This window comes from Etheostoma spectabile, chromosome 3, assembly GCF_008692095.1.
Source record: "Etheostoma spectabile isolate EspeVRDwgs_2016 chromosome 3, UIUC_Espe_1.0, whole genome shotgun sequence".
NCBI lineage: Eukaryota > Metazoa > Chordata > Actinopteri > Perciformes > Percidae > Etheostoma > Etheostoma spectabile.
The window spans coordinates 7,264,097-7,288,231 of NC_045735.1; the positions used below are offsets into that span (position 1 = coordinate 7,264,097).

A 24,135-nucleotide genomic window follows, 5' to 3' on the forward strand; every position below is an offset into this window, starting at 1 on the left:
CTCTCTCTCTCTCTCTCTCTCTCTCTCTCTCCAAAAAACTCTGTACCATTGGTTGCCACGGGATTCGGTTGCCATGCAGCAGCCGCTGCTGCAAGGTTTTCACGTGGTCCATGCCTATTTGGGTGTCTACGGTAGCATGACCGAGTTTGAATGCCATGTTGATTGGGTAGAGTGAGAGAGGTGTTGATGAGTTAGGATGGTTTGAAAACTACCTGCTGCAATCTAATACTGCAATCTAAACACTTGCCCCATACACAAATGTAGAGAAACCCTCCTTCATCATCTTGTTGGTCAATAAGGCTTTGTCTGTAACTACAGGCTTTGCGTTAGTCTGAAGAGAAAGATAAGTCGGGGATAACAGAGACATATGATGATGCAGAGCCATCAAGGAGAGGAGAGATGGATGAGGTGAGAGAGAGAAAGAAAGAAGAAAAATAGAGTGGTATTGACCAGAGGCCGAAATCGATGAGCAGTCTGTCAATATAAGCCAGTGGATTAGGCCACTGGACAACCTGTCCATCTGAGTACAGTTTTATGGAGCGTGACTGGATAAGAAAGAGAGTTTTGGCTGATTTTTAGTAGCAGATGATTGGATAGCTTGTGTTTGGTTTAGCAGAAGACACTTTTGGATACATGCTGGAAGCATGTGGTATGTTAAAGGAAGTTGTGTCATAGAATGTGGTTAGTTTTTAATTTCCTCCACTTGGCTCAGTCACAGAAAAGAAAACAAGAAAACAGCTTTGGTTTTTTGGTCGTGTGAACGTGATTATGTTCTCCTCTATTGTATTTTTGTATTGCATTTTTTTTTTTTCAAGATTAATGTTTGGGCATTTTTTTTAGGTCTTTAATAACAGGACAGCTGAAGAAGTGAAAGGGGTGAGAGAGGGCGAACGACATGCAGCAAAGGTCCACAGGTTGGAGTTGAACCCAGGCCCGCTGCGTTGAGGAGGATTCATTTTTTAGTTTCCAAAAATACTTAAAAATTGACTTATCTGGAAATTGAACCTTATACAAACAGATTAGTTTTATATACAGTTTAGAGTTTTGTCCATGAGAGCCTAAACAACAAGACTGTCTGACGCGAAAGAGAAATACAATGCTGTAAATTTACTTTACTTTGATTTAGTTCACATTTTATTTTATTGTGTGAGATCTTTTAATGCCACTTTCTCCACACTTTAAAGGGTACTTACTGTTTTTTTTTTCATCCTGGACCCTATTTCCCTATAATTTTGACTGATGATGACAATATCAAAGATGATGACAATTGGTCCAGTTTATTAAGCAAGATTTCAGCAGTTGGCAGTCTGCAAAACAAGCTTGTGTTTATGTTAAGTGCTTGTTTTGCCACTGACAGGCTCAGATTAATATTGTAAGTGTCTGACAACATTATGGAAAGGATTTCTATTGTCAATCTTTCTAGTAAAGAGTAAAATCCTTTTTTTAAACATAAAAACCTCCACAAAATTAAATTTGCTAGACCCACCTGACTCCTTGTAAATAAATAGTAATTTTAGCATCGTAAAATACATTTCATTCAAAGTCAATATAAACAAAATAAAACTACATAAAGCCGTTTTGGGGCGTATTTCCATTTTTCCAACCATCACAACTGTAGTTTTGGTTGAAATAAATGCATAGTTTACAGATTTACATTTGAAAATATGTTGGCTCAATACATGCTAAAAGTTTTTTTTTAAATTGAGTGTGTTGGGTTTAGCGCTAGCGATCTTAGAGCTGTTTCTGATTAAACAGAAAGGTTGAAAAGAGATTTTAAAAAGGTCTATCTCTGTAGGATCCTTTCCATAATGTTGTCAGACACTTAGAATAACAATCTGAGCCTTTTAGGGACAAAAACAGCCCTTTTAGTGGACCAAACTGACGTTGAACATTTGCCCCATAGGTTACATTGCTGACTGGTCTGTAACTGCCAAAATTTTTTTCCTATCAGTCACTTACAGTCAAAACATAGGGAAATGGGTTCCAGGTTGAAAGAAAAAACGGTAGTTTAAACTGGCCTAATGTCAAGTCAGAATTGTCTATATTGGTATATGATGGTATATGAAATAAGAACAACAGCGACTCTATGGCAAATTCATTTTAATAAACTTCCTTGAAAAATGAACAGTGTTGGGAAGGTTACTTTGGGAATGTAATAGGTTACCGATTACAAGTTACAACTCATTTTTATCTATAGCCATAGTGGCACATCATTTATTTTAGTCTTTACCGTTTTCAACTATAGGGGGCAGTAAGAAGGCTAGGAGATTGCTTGTCTATACTAAGTCTATGCTTGAGACTATGCTGGCCACTTAAGGATTGCTAACTAACTAGATAATTGAGTATTTGTAATCATGATATTTGTGGTTGTCTCTCTCTCTCTCTCTCTCTCTCTCTCTCTCTCTCTCTCTCTCTCTCTCTCTCTCTCTCTCTCTCTCTCTCTCTCTCTCTCTCTCTCTCTCTCTCTCTCTCTCTCTCTGTATGTGTGTGTATGTGAGAGAGATCGAAACAGCCTCATTTAAATTCTGACAGTGTTGGTTTAAATAACAGGCTTTTATGGAGTCACTGAGGCATGGTGGTTGTAAAACCACAGTCACAGGTTTAACATGTTTGCAGACACACACACACACACACACACACACACACACACACACAGACAGACAGACAGACAGACAGACAGACAGACAGACAGACAGACAGACAGACAGACAGACAGACAGACAGACAGACAGACAGACAGACACTCACTTGAGAACAAGACATGTGCCAGAGGGATTATTTATTGTGAGCAGGAAGTGTGTCTGCTACCACCTGGTTGGTGAGATCCTAATGTTTCATAACTACACAGCAGCTATAATAGGCTTATGTTAGTGTCTGTAGAGTACACAGATATAAATACTCAGACAGATGAATATGCATGCACAAGAAGATGCCTGCACACACAGACACACACAGTACAGCACAGCAATACAGATAATATCTTATTTTCTTCTGATTAGTTTAAATTTCTGTCCCTTTTGTCTTCTTCTGTGGCTTTGTCTTCCCGTCTCTTTACTTATTTTTAGATTTCTTTCTTTTTCACCCTCCTCTTCTTTCGGCCTGTGCTTTTCACTCCCGGAGAAGTGCAAAAGAAAAGAGGAGGACACGTTAATAATGACAATTAAATGCGTGTAGAATACAGGATAAATGGTGGAAATTACGTGAAGTTCTTAACTTCACTCTTAATGTTAATAAGCAGACTTTGTATTACCTTTAGCTTGAGATGTGTCTTGTACTGTGAGACAGGTGTGGTCGCACTATTTACTAAACATATTTTTGTAGTGACATAATTGCCCAAGCAGAACAAAATATACACAAAATAATCGCCTGAAATTACAGACATCAGATCTACAAAACAATAAGACTGCCAACATTATTACCCCAGTGACATTTGTGTGGGTTTTTATCTTTGCACCTAAATCACATACCTTTCTTGTCCTTGCAGTCTTTTTAACTTCTTGTTTCTCCACACAGTGCCTTTTTTGTTGACATGCCATGTTACTTAATACAATTTGATGTTTATAAATCTGTAACAGTATTCCGTGTCACTTGTGAATGTTATGTGCTTATTTATTCATATGGCTCTTTGTAATTAGGTCTCCTGCGATGAATAATTAGACAGGTTTCCTCACGGGAACAATTAAGTACATCAGAATCAGAATCACAGTGATGTTAGTCCTGTCAACCTTTCATGTCACCTCCGTCAATAGACTGTGGAATAGAAACAACTGACAATAAGCATAAAAAGAGATGCTGTCGAATGCTGCCAGTCAGCTACAAATACCCACAAGGACAACAAGGACGTTTTGATCCCTCTCCATCTCATCTGGTGTTGATCTCTGGCTCTGGGTGTTGCAGAGTAAACAGCTTATGGGGATGAAATGGCATCATGAAAGCCTAGCAATGTGTGAAAAGAGAGAGACAGCATTAACACTACACTGCGTTATACTATCTCCAGGCTCAGCCTTGGCTCTAGCTACAAACTTCTAATACTCATCCAGCTGCATTTACACTTCTTATTAGTTGTGTACCCATGTGGTTAGATAACCCATTACACTTTTTAGTGCAAGGTGTGAGCATAGTCTAAAGTGTGGTTCATTTGTTCATAAACCCACCCAGCCCAACCCCAAACTGCCAACAAGCCGTTTTACCTCACCATCTCTTCAAAGAATGACATTTTCATGCAAAACCCTCCTTGAGTCCCAAGGTCAGTTTCTCCTTCATATCTACTGCTTTGGCCCTTAATCCCTAAACTGGTCACCATTAGAAACAGAGCTTCACCACTCTTTTTTAAACTCAATTACCAGTTTCAGTTCTCCACCTTGACTTCTGAATGTCCTCACTTCTTGCTTGAGCTCCTGCAATGTTGTGCATTCCTTTCCAAAAGCCCCAATCAGCAGTTACCTCATGTGGCCCTAAACCTAACCCTACTTTTAGTTTCAGTTCTCAACTAGAACTTGCTCTTGCTAGAACCTGTTGCTTTAGGTACCAGTGAGATGATAAAATAATTATGAGGTATAAATCCATGAGAGTAAAGAGTCAAGAATAGGTCATGGTTAAAATAAATGTTAATAATGTAAATACCTCTTGCTTCAAACTGTTGTTTTTTGTGTTAAATAAAGACCTTAGCCAAGTGCTTTGAGACTCTATGCAAAACCACCTTGTTGGATGATGTTGCATTGAGTTGCGGTGAGCGTTTTTGCTGCATTGATACCCCTTCTGTGAGAATGCAGTGCTGTTGTCTGCCAGTACAGGACTTTCGTCTTTATTCCAGTCCTTGCTTTATCTCTAGCTTTGTCCCTGGTTCTATGCCTGCACTACCCCTCAACCTCAACCCTGCCCCTCCCTGAGGCATAGCAAAGCTATGTCCTGATTTAGCTTGGATCCAACTCTCACTCAAGCATCAAACCCTTTTGTTACACTAGGAATAAATGCATACATATTTTACCTGGGGTAAAATTTTCCATTTCACTGTACAGTGGCTGTGCAAAGCATTCGTGTAATGGTACAAGAGGCATTACTCTGACTGCTCCACATCTGGTATACAGTAGAAGAGTTGACCTAAACAGTATGCAAATCTGGGCTTTGCAGAATGACCCACAAAACCTCCTGAAACTACCAACCTTTGTGAACAACCATTAAACTAGATTTAATGTTACTCTAGCTCTGAAATGAATTGCAGTAAAGCAACAGCAAAGCCAATTCTCACCAGTTTTTAGACACAGATTACTTGGATATGTTTAGATGAAGTTTGAAAATGTTTTCCAGCTTTGAAATCTGGAAAAGAAACCAACAGAACCATGGAACGCTCTTACAGCCAGGTGCTCATTGGGTGTGTTTGACAGGCTTCATCAGCTTGAAAGCACTACCTAATCATCTGTTGGGAACGCCAACTGCTGTATTTCTCTGGCCTGCCCTTTAGCATCCAGGACTGGAAAGCAGCACTCTCCCTTGTGTTCAATAACGCCCCTGTGGAAACATGCTACCAGGCTGAGTTCCTCACGTTAAACACATCCTCCAGCCCTAGCCCTATTCCCCAGTTCCAGCTCCACTGCCTGTCCCCAGACTCCGGCCCCAGTTCTTGCCCTCTCCCCTAGTGCACTCTTGACCAGTGCGGCCATAGCAGATGGAGAGTAAAGAAAACTGTGCTGTTACCAGCCATGACTCGCTCACTCACTCAGCTCTCTCCTTTTCTCTTTCTCTCTCTGACTTTCTCTTTAAATCCTCCCACTCCCTTATCTCCTCACTCACAGGATTTGGTGCATCAAACATTGATTTGTCTTTATTTTTAGAGCAGCTGTGAGCGTACATGCGTGCGTGTGCAGTATTTGTTTGTATGTGTACCAGACACTCCTCAATGCTGGGTTGAGGGCAGTTTGACGGTGTTTGGGTGCATGTGCGCGTCTTTGTGAGTGTGTCAGAGCTCTTTTTTCAAAGTTAATCCCTTAAGAAGAGGTGTGGTTATCTTTCTCGTTCTGCGCTCCCCCCTCTCCTCTCTGTCCCTCACTCTGAGCGCAAAATCATCACATGCTCTCTCGCTTCCGTCCTCCTCTCATCTTCCTCTTGTGCTGTTGTTATTGCCGTGAACGCTAGTTCGAGAGAGTTCTTTCTCTCAGTTTGGCATCTCTGCATCTCCTCTAATCTGCTGTTGTTCCTGTGTGACATGAGATCTTGTAGCGAGATGGGGGAGGCCATTGAACTCAGGTGAGTCAAATACAGAGTAGGGGGTTTGAGCTGTGTGTTTGTTTTAGGAACTGGCAGGTAACATCCAACATACGTATGCACATGCACTTTGTGTATGCATTATGTGTATCTATGCATATGTTTGTTTTATGTGCGCGGTTGTGCACCTGGGAGTATTTTGGATTCAAACTGGGTCAACTTTTAGCGTAGCAGTCAGTACCATGGGCATTTTTTCTTTCTTTTTCTGTCCATCACGTTGACCTTGTTTCAACAAGGCGGAAATCGACAAGCTCTATAGAGGTCAACAGGAGATGTGGGGTTTTCATGATAGTGATCTGTTGTAGTTGTTGTTGCTGTGGTTACGGTGATACTTTCAGTCATTGCCAAACTGATAATATGTCTAGTCCAGCTTGTATCCACAGGGCTCATAGAGGCCAATAGCATTAGCAGATGAATTAGCCCCCATGCCCATATGGAAGAGATTAAACCTGCTACATATGAACACCCAACATTTTTTTCTTGCATAGCGTTAGTGCCTTCACATGTTTTTTGTATACGAGTCTGTCCATATATGTCTGGGTGTACACCTGCTATACACTTTTTTTAACAACAAAAAAAAATTGTGTTCCCAAGCCTGCTGAAGGGAAGGACTGGTTTGCTTCAATGCCCTCGCCAAATCAACACTTTGTCTCTTTTTACTCTCTCTGCCCTCATGATTAGATAATTTAGAAGGACAGCTCTCATGTGAGGTGCAAAAAAGAGAAAGAGGCAAAGTGTGAGAACACTGCCGACAACAGAGACCAATATAACGAGGAAAATGAGGACAAAAGTAGAACTGCAAGACAGAGACTCAACAGGAGGGAAAAATGAAAGGAGGTGTGTGAAAGTCAGAGTTGAGTTTGAGATGGGAAGGGTGAAAAATAGAATCTGGGAAGAGAGTGGGGCAGAGGAAAAAGCCCAGAAAAAGCTGATTGATTCTAAAGAAAATAAAAATGTCAGCAGAGGAAGGTGAAGATAGACTGACAATTGTGTTACTTGGTTTCAATTATCGCCTGACATTGTAGAATATTAAATAAGGGACATCTAGTGGCAAATATAGAGCTTTAAAGCATTTTTGTGAAATTACTCCTGCCTGGATTAAACTCAAGTCATTCTATAATGTCCCTGGTCATCTCTGAATCTCGGGGTGAAAGTGTGCCCCATGCTGCTGTCATATCAGAGACGTAGCACAGATGATACGATGGCCTTTGACTCTGGTCTACTCTGATAAGAGGGAATACAAAGTGAGAACACAGCATGACAATATGATACTGGAGCATATCGACCAGACTGCTCCACTTCACGCCTGGCTGCACTCTGTTTAAATGCGCTTTCACACACTTTTCCCATCACAGACACACGCATGCATGCAAACATGGATATGCTTTTGACATGGATTCAGACACATGCCATACTTATGATTGCATATGTGGTCTCACACACACACACACACACACACACACACACACACACACACACACACACACACACACACACACACACACACACACACACACACACACACACAGAGAGTTAACGTGATTTGTCCATCTTTGCCTGTTGTTCCAAGGGTAGACGGGGTTAACTTGGGTGGGTGCAGGAGGGGCAGTGACACAGCTCTGCAATAAGCCTGGAGCAGTGGGATTATAGGTGTGGGAGCTATGTGTCTCCTGATGTTGAAGTGACAGTGCATGTGTGTATATAGTGGGGCTCGAATATTTGGGCACCCCAGTTAAAAATTTGTTTTAATGTGCATAACGAAGCTAAGAAAAGATGGAAAAATCTCCAAAAGGCATCAAATGATAGATCAGACATTCGAATAATATGTCACAAAAATTTTGATTTTATTTCTATCATTTACGCTTTCAAAATAACAGAAAACAAAAAAATGGCGTCTGCAAAAGTTTGGGCACCCTGCAGAGTTAATACCTTGTACTGCCCCCTTTGGCTAGTATCACAGCTTGTAAACGCTTATTGTAGCCAGCCAAGAGTCTTTCAATTCTTGTTTGAGGTATCTTCGCCCATTCTTCCTTCCAAAAGTCTTCTAGTTCTTTGAGATTTCTGGGCTGTCTGTCACGCACTGCTCTCTTAAGGTCTATCCATAGATTTTCAATTATGTTGAGGTCAGGAGAATGTAAAGGCCATTGCAAAACCTTCAGTTTACGCCTCTTGATGTTATCCACCGTGGATTTTGAGGTGTGTTTAGGATCATTATCCATTTGTAGCTTTTTCACAGATGGCATCAAGTTAGCGTCCAAAATTTGCTGAAATTTTACTGAATCCATTTTTGCTTCTACTTGTGAAATGTTCCCTGTGCCACTGGCTGCAATGCAACCCCAAAGAAAGATTGATCTAATTTGTCATTTGATGCCTTTTGGAGATTTTTCCATCTTTTCTTGGCTTCTTTATGCACATTAATACAAATTTTTACCTGGGGTGCCCAAACTTTCGAGCCCCACTGTAGATGTTTTGAGTCCACCAGAACACAAACTCACTTGCAGTTTCCCAGCTTTAACTTATTTGCAGAGAAGACTGGGAAGCAGATAATTTTAATTGCAGGATGTTTTCTGAGACTCCCGGCTTTGCCAGACTGACATCCTCTGTTCCATTATTTGATTAGTGCCTTAAATGAGTGAGGCAGGAAGAGCGAGAACATGTTTTGTGCATTGCATGGATTGTATACGTACTATTCATGCAGTGCACACATACATGTATGTGTGGAAAATAAGCAAAGTGCTGTCGTGTGTGCTAGTGTCTTTGAGCATGATATTGTGTGTCAGATTTAAAGTGAGTTCGATGTGAGTGTCACTAAATCTCCATTAAGTCAACCCATGACAAGAATCAGCTCTGGAAATCTGTGCTGCTTCCTGGATCTCTCCATCTTCATCTAATTGACATCTGATTTAATTCCAAGTTTCCTTAGAGTTTACCTACAGTATCTTGTCTAAAGCTCGAGTAAATGACTTTGACGTGTCTGTCTATTTCTCTTTGTTTGCATTACAATTTAATTTAATGTGATGTAGAATGAAATTAAAGTATCATTTCTGTTTCGTTGGTTTAATGCTCCGTTTAGACCAACTTGAGACTAAACTTTGAATTAAATTAAATGTAAAATATGAGGATAAAAAGACAGTTTTGATCAAACTTGTTTCAAGGATTAAGCACACCAAGAAAAAGGTTTTATGGAGACTTTTCTGACCTGTAATTAGTTCAGTAATTGCAGTGTTGATTCATATTATCATTCCCTTCTGGCTACAGACAGACATGAACTGCACTCTCAAGTAGAATGGCCCATGGTCATGTACATGCTGTATGAAATTCTCCTCCATCTGTGACTCTTGTTGCAGACAAATTTTAATTTCAGAACAAAGTGACAGAACTGATCCTGGATCAGAAGGTTAAGTGAAAAGGCTGTGCCATTTGCTAGCATGTAAATCAAAACAAATGAAGTTTCTTACAGTAATGCAGGTGTGCTGCTAGATGGCAATATAGTTAGACTCTACTAGACATATTTTGGTTTCTCTATTTCACATTTAGAAAATATTAACCTACACACACTGGGAAATCTAATTGGAAGCAAACAGAACTGACTTAATAAATAATGAATTTTACAGTATAAAACATCATTCACTAGGACATACCACCATTTCATATCACAATGTGCTGCTATGAACAATATTGACCAATACCGGAGTAAGAGAGAAATATGAACTCCACAGACCCTTTTTATAGCGTTTGTGTTTGTTTGTGGGTGCCAGGCTGATGGTTAAACACCTGGCGCTGCTTCAGCTGTCACTATACATAAGTCTGTACACGCTGACACACACTCCTAATCTTTACAGAAAGGATCACTACTGATGCAATAGAGCTGTTTGCCTCCGCACTTACAGAAAAGTATGCTTCATACTGTAAGCCGCCTACATGCTTTAATGTATGCAGCTCTCCACTGATCTGTATGTGCTGCTGCTTCTTTATATTTTCTCGCTGTAGATACTGCACCCAAGGGTGTTTATGTTTCATATGCAGACTGAAATGATTGCTCTTTTTATCACTTTATTTCAGCTGCAATGTTTCCTCTGTTTCTGTGGAAATTACTTAATGATGGAGTAGTGATTGAATAATTGGTGGTATTGTGTTGTTTTCCAGATGTGGAAAATTTCATTTTGCCATCTGTTCTGTAAACAGTCTGACTTGGTTGTCTGGCTGTCGGATAATGTCTTATTTATAGCAGGAGGCAACTCTTTGTACTTTTGAGAATTTAAATAAGTTTCTGGATTTTTTACCAAATTTGATTTTGGGAAGCTTACTTGTATGATGTATCATTGAAAGTGAGAGAAGAAAACTGATATTAATTTCATCTTTGTGTGTTCTATAGAGAGACTGGTCCAGGATGCTTTTAACCTAACTTAGCACACTTGCAACATCCAGCATGGGGAGAAAGTAAGCTTGCAAGAGAAAAATCCACCTTACAACAATTCCAATTGCTGATTAAAGCTGTCTTATTTTAAACCTTTCCGTAGCCTTGCAGACATTTTTGTCCTTAGCAAGTCTCAAATAAATCAAGTCTTATAGCAATGAAATCCAAGTCAAGTCTCCTTTTTTTGGTTAGAAAGCAAAGTTATTATTCCACATTTAATTATGCAGGTGAGTTATATGAAAATTTGTGAATGTAGCAGTGGTTGTGTTGCAGACTGCCTGTCGAATACACACCTTATGGACTTATTTGCCAGAAAAGAACACCTCAAAAGAGCATGACACTTGCTCTCTGTTTCTGTCTGTCGCTCTCTCACATCCGTACACACTTTCATACACAGTCTTACAAACCACTGCAATGAATACGGCCACCGTGTCCATAGTCAAGCTTCAGACTAAACACATGTGCCCTGGTTTAGGCTATGTCTGCTACGTCACACCCCTTTATTTTTTAATCATGAACACAGACCAATCTGTCGTGCGCTCTGCGCGCAATTGTATGTGTGTGTGTGTGTGAGAGAGAGAGAGAGAGAGAGAGAGAGAGGAAGAAAGAGTTTTGGATGATAGTCAGAGTCTGTGTCCCTATTCGGGTCACTCAGTGTCAGCTGAAGTCTGCGGGGCCCAGAAACTGGGTCAGTTGTCTGTGTGTGTGCATCCTGTCAGCATCCTGTGTCTAAAGTAATTTTCATTTTTATTCTATTAACCGGAAATTTGCAAATTGTCTGTCTCTTATTAGCCCAGAGATGTGTCCCCATTGAATTGACATTCAAAGCTAAGTGTGTGTATGTGTGTGAGTTTATTTGAGTGCATGCTTTTGTTGTCTACAAAGATGCTAAAAAGAGATGGAGTATATAAGACAATCACTAAGTTGATATAGCTGAAAAGGGAAGAAAACGTTTGAACAACTTTGAACAACTGATGAATGAAAATAAACAGTGAAACATTTAAAACTAATTCTGGAAAACTAACAAAACCAAATACTCATCCTGAAGCCCCCTCAAACCGTAGAGCCACAGAGTACTGATGCTAACTGAGCCCGGGAAACACACATCACATTAAATATAAAGCCTGAACTAGTTAAATGCCTCAACACAGCCTACAGTCCACCTTCAAAAACTAAAGTGCCCATATAGCTATTAAACTATGCCCTGTAACTTGTATGTATTTCACATATTTATTGCTGTATGCACCACATTGACTGCTGCTGAATAAGAGCGCTCAGGTCCACATTGGGAGGAGGTCGGGTTGGAAGAATGGGTCAGATACACCAGCAGGGCTTTTAAGCGGCAGAGCGGAGTAAAACACAAGACTTTCACCCATGAACATGTTTGTGAAGTACTACTAAAGGGGATTGGGTTTTAATCCAAATCACAATCTTTTCTCTTAACTAGTTGGTCCCATGACATGGTGCTCTTTCAATGCTTTTATATAGACCTCATTGGTCCCCTAATACTGTATCTGAAGGCTGTTTCCCAAAATTCTGCCTTGGTGCAGAATTACAGCCACTGGAGCCAGTCCCACAATGAGCTTTCCTTAGGAATAGGGTTTAATCCAAGGAAACGGGATTCCCGGGAAATCTGATCAAGACAATTTCCCTATTCCCAGGAAAGCTTATGATTGGAAACGGGAAATAAAATGAAGTAAAAAAAATGCAAGTAGTGCGTGTCTATTGTTGTCAGAATGGATTTGTTTAATTGAATGGTTTAAATTAGCACATTTCCTTAGTTTGTAATGGAATTCTTTAAAATATTGCTTTTATATGGGTTGCCTAGATTTTCAGAAGACAAGTCACAGACAATCCCCCTGGCATTTCATAATTATGCTGCAGCAGATGTCACAGACGCAGCTCACTTGATCACGCAACAGAATTGATCATTGCACACTGTGTTGATGATGGACATAAACTGTTCTTTTGCCCAAATAATAATATAAATAAAATAAAAAAATATCAGTTTGGGATTTAGGAACGTATATTTGAATGATATTGATACAATACTAGGGCAAAATAAATAAATAAATTAAAACAGCTATTTCCCGGGATTTCCGGGAATGGGTCGTCTTTTCCTGGGACCTTATTCATCTAATTTTCGGGAAAAATATGAAACCCTACTTAGTATGTGCCATTTCTGTGTCTGTAGCTATTGAGGGGGAGCGAGGGTGGGGCAAGGTGGAAGCTGGGGGTGTGGCCTTGACCAACTGCCACTTTGCTCGTTTGAAAGCCATGTTGTCTCTCTTTCTTTCTCATGGGTGGGTCAAATTCTCTGGGCGGGCAAAGAAGAGAAAGGGAAGGTAACAGGAGATCGGCCCATCTGAGCTTTCATTTTCTCACTGTCAGGATACCCAGGGCTCAGTTTACACCTATCACCATTTCTAGCCACTGGGGGACCATAGGCAGGCTGGGGGAATGCATAGTAATGTTGAAAAACCTCATAAAGTGAAATGTTCATGCCATGGGACCTTTAATTTAACTGTGGTTTCCGCATGACGGTCACATTTTGACAGCTAAACTTGCTAAAATGAAATGGCCCCTAAAAAGACCGTCACCTTGCAGGACCCTGTACTCACAGTCTCCTTTTGTCTGCTAAACTCAACTACAACAGCCTGTGAAACGACCAGCACCTCACAGTGGCCGGTACTCGGCTCACAGTAACCTTTTCTGGGTTCAATTTAACTTTAAAGGTTGCTAAATTTAACAGATGACAATGGCTGGATAGCTAGCCTGGTTAACATACTGTCAAGTTCCTGTATATTTACTGTTTGTCAACCGTACATAATGTTATTGAATCTATGTGAGCTGACTAGATATATCTCCCATTGCCAAGCATAGCAAGTCGTATCTAAGGTCCATCCTATTTACTAGAGCAGTAAACACTGTTTGCATTGCATAACAACCTTATGGGATAAGAATGATTGTTCCAGGTGTTAGTCAAACCCTCCGGTGTTACCAGGGAAACAGAGTTTAGTGTTTGAAAAAACATTAGATTTTGATAGTAAAACATTAAAACATAAATTAATGGTCTTAAGAAATGTTATTTGGCAACTTACCATGGCATAAGCGGGTTAATGCCCATCGTGGTGTCCGTTGTCCAGAATTAAAGGACTGTGGCGGAGGCCACTGTCCTCCGCTGGACACTTTGTCGGGCATTAACTCTTACATAAAGCATTTGTGACCATTTATAAATGGTGCTTTATAAGAAAGTGGTAGCGTCATATGTCACGTTTGATTGTTTCTCAGGTTTCTGTCGAGCAGTCTTATTTTTGATGGTGATCTGTGTTACAGAAAGAAGAACTGCTATCTGATTGTTGTGTGGAGAAAGTAGGCATTAAGTCAGTGTGTGTCAGCAATGTCACCATATTTCTGTGGCTTCTGTCTGAGGTAAAATCTACTCAAAATAAGAAATAAATCACTAGGTTTGCTCATTAATGTGTTTATGCTTGTCAGATGGTTGTATTAAAGGATTTTTACTACTAATATAAATTTACTACACTGGATGCTTTGGCTCAACACACCAGCTTCTCAGCTGTTCAGCCAATAAGTCCCAACTTATTCAACTGAACAGAAAGAAGGAAACAGAGAGATACATCAGGTCCATATAAAGTGGTCAGTTCAATGACTAAGCAAAGACAATCCCCTGTGCGCGCACACACACACACATACACACACACTGAGTCATTGCCATCTCACATTACTGTGTGTGTGTGTGTGTGTGTGTGTGTGTGGCAACATTATGTGACTCCTCCTCCATTTCCCTCATTGTACAAGGTGTGCCTTGCGAACATCTGGTTGAGAAGAAGTGTGAAGGAGGAGTGTGTCCCGTTTTGCCAAAATCCAACCGCTGTTGAACACAGAACATCTGGATCAGGGAGGAACACTGTGTGTGTATGTGTCCGTGTACAGTGATATTAGACTCACATCTGGCAAGCACAAAACACAGCTGGACACACAAGAATTCATGCAGTCTTCACATAGATTATGTGGAGGGAATACAGAGGTTACACACATGTACAAATGCAGAATGACATTAATATTAACTTTCTAACACTTTAAATACAATGTAATTAACTGATATTGCTGATATTAGAACACACACACATTGCTAATGACAATTTCCCCAACCTACTTATAGTTAAAATACCAGCTTAACAAGCTAGAACAAAATGTTGAAATATTTTCCCCTCAGTTTATTTGTCTGTCCGCGTAGGCGAACTTTTCTCGCTAAATCCATCCCTGTGAAACCCATTTCCTCACATTCACATCGCCAAAACGGCAGACATTTAGCTTCAGGATCCATTGTAGAATTTATCTTTTGGACAACATCAGAGCAAAAAGGGAGATCTGGATATAAACACCACTGAAGAAGAAGAATAGGGGAAAGAAAGTGGTGATGAAGAGAGGTCAACTGGAGTGAATAGACTTAAAAGTCTATGACATAACATCATACGATTGTAAATAGTCTCTCCTGCCATCTCCTCAGCAACAATACATTCCAGATGTCTGCTAACTCAAACACTGGATGGGAAACAACTATGTGTTTTTTGGCACTAGGCCTCCAGTTTGTGTAGTCTGCACTGAAGTGCTTATGAATTTTGCGTGGGTTTATGATGATAGCGGAACTTAATTTGTTCCGTTGATTTATAGATTTATTTTGATGTTTTCTATCCTCGCCTGCTTGCTAGACCACCCCCTCATTTTGTCTCTTGCCTTTTTTTTAATTTATTTTTTACTTTCACATGGTTCTTGTTTTGCGGGGTGAGGTCACAGCTATGCAAGGCCTTTACCCATTGCATGCTGGGTAATGTCTCCACCCAATGTGTCTCCATTTAAGAGTGTTTACTACCAGATTCCGGTTCATTTCACAATGTGCTTCTCAGAAAGAGAAGAGCTATCAACTTGTTTTCACTGCAGTCTGGCCTATAGGTCATATTCCTATGTCCATCTGCGAGGATAGGGACTTAATGTCGTCTGTGCAAATGAAAGACACACTTTCCACAGCTATCCACCCCATTGTCATGTGAATATATCTGTAATTATCTTTCATCTTTTAAACAATAGTTTGACATTTTGGGAAATACACTTATTTGCCCTCTAGTGGAGTTAAATGAGTAGTTTGATACCACTCTTCTATCTGGCTAGTAAATATGAAGCTATGACCAGCAGCAGGTTAGCTTAGCTTAGCATAAAGACAAAAAAACCAAGAGGGAAACAGCTTGCCTGGCTCTGTCCAGCAGACACTAATGCTCACTAATTGACATGTTACTTTTTTTTTAATCTTTACAAAAACATTTAAAAAGTACAAAAAAAAGTGTAAGAACAACATGATATTTTATGGGAAATCTCATTTAAGCGTATTTCCTATATTTTCAAATTGCACCTTAAAACACAGAGTTTATATTAAATCTCATCCCACATATTTTGCCAGATGTTTGATAATCCATTATTCTGCTCACCCTCTTAATGCTAGATTTTCCCATTAAAGTTGATTAAAGAGACTAATATATTTTAGAATCTTTGAAAACTTGGAAAAATTCTGATTAGCATAACTGTTTAAGTTTAATATATGGTAATAATTATGAGGGAACATTAGCATAAACGCCTTTACAATAAAGTTGAGGTTATTGCTTTTTTAAAGGACACCATGAACAGAAACCATGAACAATAAAGACAAGACAATATAGGCTGTGTTACATGGGGTTATTGAGGGCAAGTAATCATCACGCTTCAAATCCATAGTTTGAGGTGAAGTGGAATTTTTAATCCTCTTTATAATGATTAAATACATACCTGTGTGTTGAGTTGCTGGAGTGGTTGGTGTTGGTGATGAATTCAATGTGAAAATGTGCAGGATAAATGTTATTAGACTATATCTATATCATCTGTGTCAGGAGATGTTTCTGTTTTTTAGTGTATAATTTGCTGTAAAATTGCATGTGTTGCAGCACTGTTTTTCTCACCCCATTCCTCAATCAATCCTTCACTTCTTCCAGTCAATTTTCACTTGTGCCAGTACCCTCAGATCACATCATTTCATTTCTGTGTCTTTGCCCTGTGGCTTGGCATCAGAATCCTATTTGCTTACTCCTCTTCCTCCCCCTCCTTCTCCTCTACTGCCGTCCCAAACCATATGAGGGCAGTTACAGGGCATGCTGTATTCCCTAACCAGCACCTCCTTTCCCACACCCTGTCCCAAATACTGTAAGTCCGCCCCTCCCCCCTATCTCTACATCCCTTGCGGGGTATACCCGCTAGCTTTTACCCCTTCAGACACACAAACACACGTTCACACCTTCTGCCAGCCAGGTGCCAGTCAGTTGGCACTTTTCCCAGAAATGACTGGCACAAGCCTCAACGTGTGCACGTCGAGCTGCAGTGGGGCTTGTGTGTGTTTTTGTGTGTGCACTTGGCAGAGGACGCATGCCTCACATGCCAGAAATGAGCAAAGCCACTCAAGCTGTTTCATTTTAATACTCTGCATTACTCACACGCCTGAGTGTGTGTGTGACATGCACGGGAATACACTCTTCCTGCACGCCTGTCTTTGACACCTATTACCAGTATCATAGCAGTGATTATGAGAAGTGATGTGTGTGTGTGTGTGTGTGTGTGTGTGTGTGTGTGTGTGTGTCTGTGTGTGTGTGTGTGTGTGTGTGTACATATATATATTTGCTTGTAAACCCTGTGTGTATAGCAGAGCAGAGAGACAATTTCTTCCCTTTAGTATACAGATCACTGCTTACACATGGACATTACATATCTTCAGTGTATTTGTGCGCTTTCACGACCTGCTATAGCCAAGATGCCGACTCATGGGACAACCAGAGGGTAAGAAAACAATGCAAATATGCTCTTTATTCAGATTAACCAAAGAGATATGGAGGAATGAAAGCAGAAAGGGACAAAGATTTTAAAAAAAATCTTGATTTTGCTGTATGCGCAAGAATTTTGCAAAAGGAATTGAAGCTAACTGGTGTGTCTCAGACCAGAAAAGTGCCCTCAAAGTAAAGAACATGTAGAGAGACACAAAAGAGAGTGGGCTGGAAGTGATTTTAGGATAAACAGGAGGAAGAGGGACACTAAAGTCAAATTTCCCACAAACAACTTTACAGTTGCAGTTAATTCAGTCTTGAAAAAGACAGAGGACGTACGGCAGGAGAAATGTTCTTATTTTCTCCAGATCTTCTGTTGAGGGGGGATGTGACTGTGGAGGAATGAAAACAGTAATTATCATTTTTAAGCAGGTCATGTTTTGATGGCGTCATATTTCATTGTGCTGGGAAATTAGCATCGCTAAACAGGCCAGCGGGCTGAATGGTCTAATTAAGCAGTGCAGGGAGGATTGTGTGTGCCCAGAGAAGTACAGGAGTGTGTATTTGTGTGTGTGTGTGTGTGTGTGTGTGTGTGTGTGTGGTGATCAGCATTCTCTCAGTGTTCTTGTTGTTTCTTGGGGAGATGAAAGCCCACCCTATGGTTTGTGTTCATTGCCGTTAACATTCTACCTGTGTGATTTGTACAGACTGTTTCTGAATGGAGAATCAATGAAGTATCGTGGTGGAAATTGTTTATGACGCTAATGTACTGACTGCCTTGTTAGGGATGATTACACCATAATGAGTTTTAGCTAATCAATGAAACCCATTCCACTTTGCCCATAATCCTGTATGAAACAGTACTACAGTTTTTGTTCAAAGCTCTCAAACTGCATTTCTTTAAATTATACTTGTATGGCATTTAATTAGTTTTTAATGAGCCATACTGATACATTGAGTGTAAATGAATGATGTTGGTTTTTTTGTGTGTCAAAGGGATGTCATGGATTTTCAATGTTTTAAAATTATGAGCATATTGCAGAGCTAATCTGTGGCCTTCCTGGCTGTGCTACGCAACTAAACCAACGTCCCTTCCTTTGTCCACAGTACCAGGGAGCACGTGACCCCGGAGATGAACAAGCTTCGTCAGAGCCTGAGGAGGAAGAAGCCCACCTACGTGCCAGAGGCCAGCAGACCGCATCAGTGGCAGGCTGACGAGGAGGCTGTACGTAAGGGCAAATGTAACTTCCCTGTTCGGGTGAGTATCCAATGCTAGTTCAGTTCAAGTCAATGTTTGGCATTTGGGAAAATTTGCTTGTTGGTGCCAGGATGTGATTATCTTAGCTTAGCATAAAAACTGGAAACAGGGGAAGCAGCTAGCCTGACTCATTATGCTAAGCTAAGCCAATTGGCTGCTGGACATAGCTTTATATTCAGTTTACAAATACGATTGTTATTAATCTTCTCATCTAACTGTCTGCAAGAGAGCAAATAAGCGTATTTTTCAAATGGTCTTTAAAAGACACCTCATTTGATTTTTGAGATTATAATGGGCTGGGTATGAGGCAAAAGTATTTAGTGATTTAATGTCCATCTTATTACAAAGGTGATAAGGTAATTTAGGTAAATACACCAGCAATTGACATGGATCTTGTATATTGTAAATTGACTGTATCAAACAAACATGGCAGAGTTTGGTATCAACATTGACCATTGACACTCATGTATTGGTTGCATGTCATTTTGGCAACATGGGTGTTTAAGCTATTTAATTGCTTGTGTCCAATACATTTTTTATCCTTATCAAAACCATGTGGTAATTAAAGTGCCTTGAATGCCTCATATGCAATCAGTTCATCTAATGGACATTATTGATGGCCTCTCTTACTGATAACCAGCTTCAGTCTGAGTGTTTAGCTGTATGCCTATTGCTAAGAGTCAAAATGATTTGTTGAAAGGCTGGAGAGACAATGATGGATGAGGTTAAGAGATGGATGAAATAGAGGGAGTAATGACATTGAGGTGGGGTTGTAGATTAGGGAGACCACAGGAAATGACAGAGTGAAGGATAAGGGCACACGGAGAGGATGAAGAGACATTGTAAGATATGTTATGAGAGAGCAATATATATATATATATATATATGTATATATATAACTGAATAAGAGAAGGGCTGCATACCGAATGAAAAAGAAAAATGCAAGTCAGAGAGAGAAAGATAACAAAGGAAGCGAAGAAGCAGTGTGAGTGGCAAACTTAGGGAAAATGGTCCTGATGGTGAGGGATGAGAGGGGCTGCAAAGTGTGTGAAGGTAAATATGGTGCAAATGTGAGAGCGCTTAGATGCGTTGTAGGAAATGCTTTGAGAACTTGTGGAAAAGAAATCTGTACTCGTATTCCCCCCCCCCACTTCAGTCACTTTTCCAGTACAACCACAACTCAGTGTTACAACCTCTTGAATCTGTCGCTGCAATCTGCTCTCTTGCATCACACAGTGGCGAGTCTGCGCACATCAACTTTTGCAACACTTCTTGCTATACATTGGGGCAAAACTAATTTGTAAATGTGGACTTAGTCTGTGGAGCTCTGAGCCAACAGGACGGGGGGGGGACAGCAGGGGTTCTATCGCCAGATGAGGGACAACTCTGTCCGGCTTATTAATGTTGCATGGAAGCTAGCATTAGCTAACTAGCAGGCAGCCCGCTTCTAAAAAAAATACCTTTTAATTATCTTAACACTTTTTAACAGTCAAACTAAAACACTGGCTGTGGGCTCCAGGTCCTGCAGCCGCAGATGGACTGCCATGTTCTCACGTCACATCCACGCGCTCTCACATTTTGCATCATATTTACCTTCATAGAAGTGGAGCTTGGAGCTTTTCAAACGAGGGATGGTAGCACTAAAAAATCACTGTCTCTTTTTTTTGTAGCTGTTCTTTCCTCCTCGTTCCCCTGTTCATCTTTTCTTTCTTAAATCTCTGCCTTCTCTCCGTTTTCACTCCAAATGTATTCACAAGTCATGCACTATTAATGGCCCTTTAAGAGCTGTTGAATTGTACCAGAGGAAGGAAAACAGTGTTCTTGTGCTCAATCCATGCTGAAAGAAAAGTTGACTTTTTTTTCTTTTTTTCTTTTTTGGTTTCTTTCTTTTCAATTCATCTCAGTCAGAAAGAATCAGCATCTGTTTGTTTCTTTTGTGTGTTAACATTTCTGCTCTGTTTTATCTGCAGTACCTGGGGTTGGTCGAGGTGGAGGAGTCGAGAGGAATGCACGTATGCGAGGATGCAGTGAAGAAGCTAAAAATTGTAAGTATCACACTAACAAAGACACACACCACACACATACACACACACACACACACACTCACACACACACACACACGAGGCATGTGTGTGAGAGTGTGTCTGCGTTAGTGCTGCAGAACTAGAGGAGCTCATTACAGACCCAGTTGCACAAAGCTCGTGCACTAAAGTATTGACCAAAGGAGCGTGCGCACACACACTCTCTCACACACACACACACACACACACACACACACACACACATACACACACACACACATACACACACACACAGGTTCAATGCTGTCTGCAGTGACCTTCCCTCTTGTTATTTTCTCTTTGCCCTTTCATCCCTCATTGCCCTCATCGTGGGTTTATCCATATCTGTCTGATCCCAGATCTTGTCACATGGGAACACAAACATCTAAATACACACACACACACACACACACACACACCACACACACACACACAACACACATACATACACACACACACACACCACACACACACACACACACAACACACACACACACACACACACACACAGTTTGCCTCCCTGTGAAGCTGGATTTGTACAGGAAGCGTGTGAATAGAGTGACACAGTGTCAGACGGCCACACACACTTGGCAGTGAAGAATACATGAGTCTGTATCACTTTCTTCACAGTCTTCACATGTGTAAATTCTGCTTTTGCTTTTTTGATAAAACTGGAATTAAACTTGACTTTCATATAAAAAATCAAGTTGCCAAACAAAATTGCAGAGCACCATATTTTCCACATGTAGTGTACACTCATTCAAAACCTGATTCCCCAAAGTAACTTTATCTAACAAAAGACACCACTTTGTCAGAAAAAATCTCAGTTTACTGAATCACAGCCAGGAGAAATGTTTCATTCATTTGTCTCTTTCTCCTCTCACCACCGCTTCCTTTCCTGTGTTTTTCTCTTTTGATTCTCCCCGCTGGATCAACTCTATTTTCTTTTCCATCAGCATTTCTTTTTTGCGCAGTTCTCGTCTCTCTGCAGCAGTTCACACTGAAAACTTTTTAGCAAAGTTATCTCTTTCTTTTGATTCCCCTCCACCTCCTAATTTAGCTTTCCTCTTCTTCTCCACTATTTTCCCTTCATCACTTTCAGTTTCTTTACATCTGTTCTGACTCCCACTGTCTTCCTCTCAATGGGATAATGCAAAAATTGAGGATCCTTGTCGCTTCGCTGTGGGTTTCAAAGCCAGTTCCGCAGTGCCTGCAGTTCAATATACTACCTACACAACACACCACACACACCACACCCACACAACCACACACACACACAACACAACACACACACACACACACCAAACACACACAAGTTCCGCACTCACATGTCATCGCTTTTTTATCCAATATTTTTAGCCCGGCCCCTGCTGAGTGTGTTATTAGCTCTGCTTGGTGCCCTCCTCTGCAGAAATGATTCTTCATGCCAGGTGGCACAATTTTAGCCACTGCCTACCTCTCCACTGTTAACCCACAACTACATCATCTGCTCCAAAGTATGTAATGATCACTTTGCATAACTCTGAGTAGTAGTAAAAGGGGCTTGTAGCTTGTTTATCGCACTTCTGCAAGAATGAAGGAACATTTGGTGAAATAGGCAAATGATTGATATACATTTGCTATGCAACTTGGTCACTTGCCTCTTGTGTTCTTCATGATTTACTCTCCTGCTACGTTTCTGTCTTTCCAGAGTGGGAAAAAGACAGTCAAGGCAGTATTGTGGGTTTCAGCAGATGGACTCAGGGTGGTGGATGACAAAACTAAGGTAAACAAACTTATATTTACAATAATAACAAACATTATTTGTGTGTGTTTGTTTGTGTGTGTGTGTGTGTGCGTGTGTTTGTGTGTGTGTGTGTGTGTGTGTGTGTGGTGTGTGTGTGGCATCCTTCTCCTTGTTCCATCATCCCCTCTGTCTTCCCTTTCTATCTACCTCTCCGGTCATGTGGCAACAATGACAAAGAGGGGAGGTGTGTGTCTTACAGTCACTTTCCCACCATCAGTGAATGTACTGTATATAGTATGTATGTGTGAGACAGCAGCTGCACATGACCTTTATAAATGCTTCAACATACACACCACACAGGTGTTCAATCTACGCCTTCATTCTTTGTCTCTGCCAACAACAAGATAGCAAAACCACTGTCCATCTGTCTTTGCAGCAGTATCTCCTTTCCTTCATATTCTCATATTCAGTCAAGACATAGACCATTTTCCATCCTTAGACCGCCAACAAAAGTCTCTTTTTGTCCTATTTGATGACACCACCTTAAGGCTGACATCAAGAGGTTAGACCATGCATCTACAGTCTTGATGCTCCCAGGCTGTGTGTGTGTGTGTGTGTGTGTGTGTGTGTGTGTGTGTGTGTGTGTGTGTTTGCAGTTTCAAACATGACATATGTGACTCATGGTTTCTTGCTGAAGGTGCTTAGTGGGAGAGTGAAAATCAAGAAAGCTCAGACACACACACATGCACTTTAGGAGTGTCTGGCGGCCAGGGAGGCCTCCTACAGAGTGAGTGCAGCTTGCTGTGGCTCTATTAAAAGCCGAGCAGAATATAAAAAAGAGCAGCAGAGTATAGAGGAGAGAGTGAGTGCAATGGTGCAGCTTCTTTCTCTCGTTTTCCTTTTTATACTGTGAAACTTAACTATACGTTACAGGATGCACACATGGCCTCACCTCTCCCACTGCTCCCACTTTGATCTCCCTCCTTCCTTACCTTCAGTGATGTGTCTCATCTAAGCATATTAAAGGAGAAGGCTGGCAATATGTTATGTTTGTATTATTATCAACAAATCTCCAAAGCAACAATGAATTAAAACACAGGGTGACATGTTCCATTATTGATGAACATGATGAACATGGCCACTGTTGTTTTTTTTGAGTCATCCCTGGTGCCTGAAATACTTATAGCAGTGTGCCAAAACAGTATTAATCTCTAAAAATAATCCCCAAATAATGCATTATTTCTTTCTGGTTGAGGAATGTTTGCTACCAAACTACAGCGCTCAGCTGTTTTAGAGAATGAGTTAGCCTTTCTTAAAATGAAACCATATATTTGTACAATACTACAGTTCTGCTCATCTCTACGGAGCGCTTTAACACCTTTTAAGTCATTGCTTTGTTTTTACGGTCAGCAACTTTACTGTTTTCGAATTATTCTCCCTGCTCTCATCAGCAGTGTGTCCAGCACCCTGTTGTTTTCTCTGATAAACCCAATGTACACTCCTTGCCCAGCACCAAAGAACAGACAGACAGACAGACAGACAGACAGACAGAC

The 24,135-nt window shown here is 40.6% G+C and overlaps 1 protein-coding gene across 4 annotated transcripts in view; it reads left to right on the forward strand.

The window, feature by feature from the left end:
* Positions 1-24,135, forward strand: part of numbl (NUMB like endocytic adaptor protein) — a 54,575-nt gene that overhangs the window by 19,233 nt on the left and 11,207 nt on the right. The window contains exons 1-4 of one of the 4 annotated variants that reach the window (XM_032503810.1): positions 5,995-6,243; positions 18,646-18,796; positions 20,767-20,841; positions 22,547-22,621. In XM_032503810.1, coding sequence (XP_032359701.1) covers positions 6,203-6,243; positions 18,646-18,796; positions 20,767-20,841; positions 22,547-22,621 — 342 coding nt within the window. In that variant the 5' untranslated portion in view covers positions 5,995-6,202. Of the gene's footprint in view, positions 1-5,994; positions 6,244-17,338; positions 17,555-18,645; positions 18,797-20,766; positions 20,842-22,546; positions 22,622-24,135 lie in introns of those variants that run through there. The other 3 variants (XM_032503797.1, XM_032503804.1, XM_032503817.1) reach the window with 3 other exon arrangements.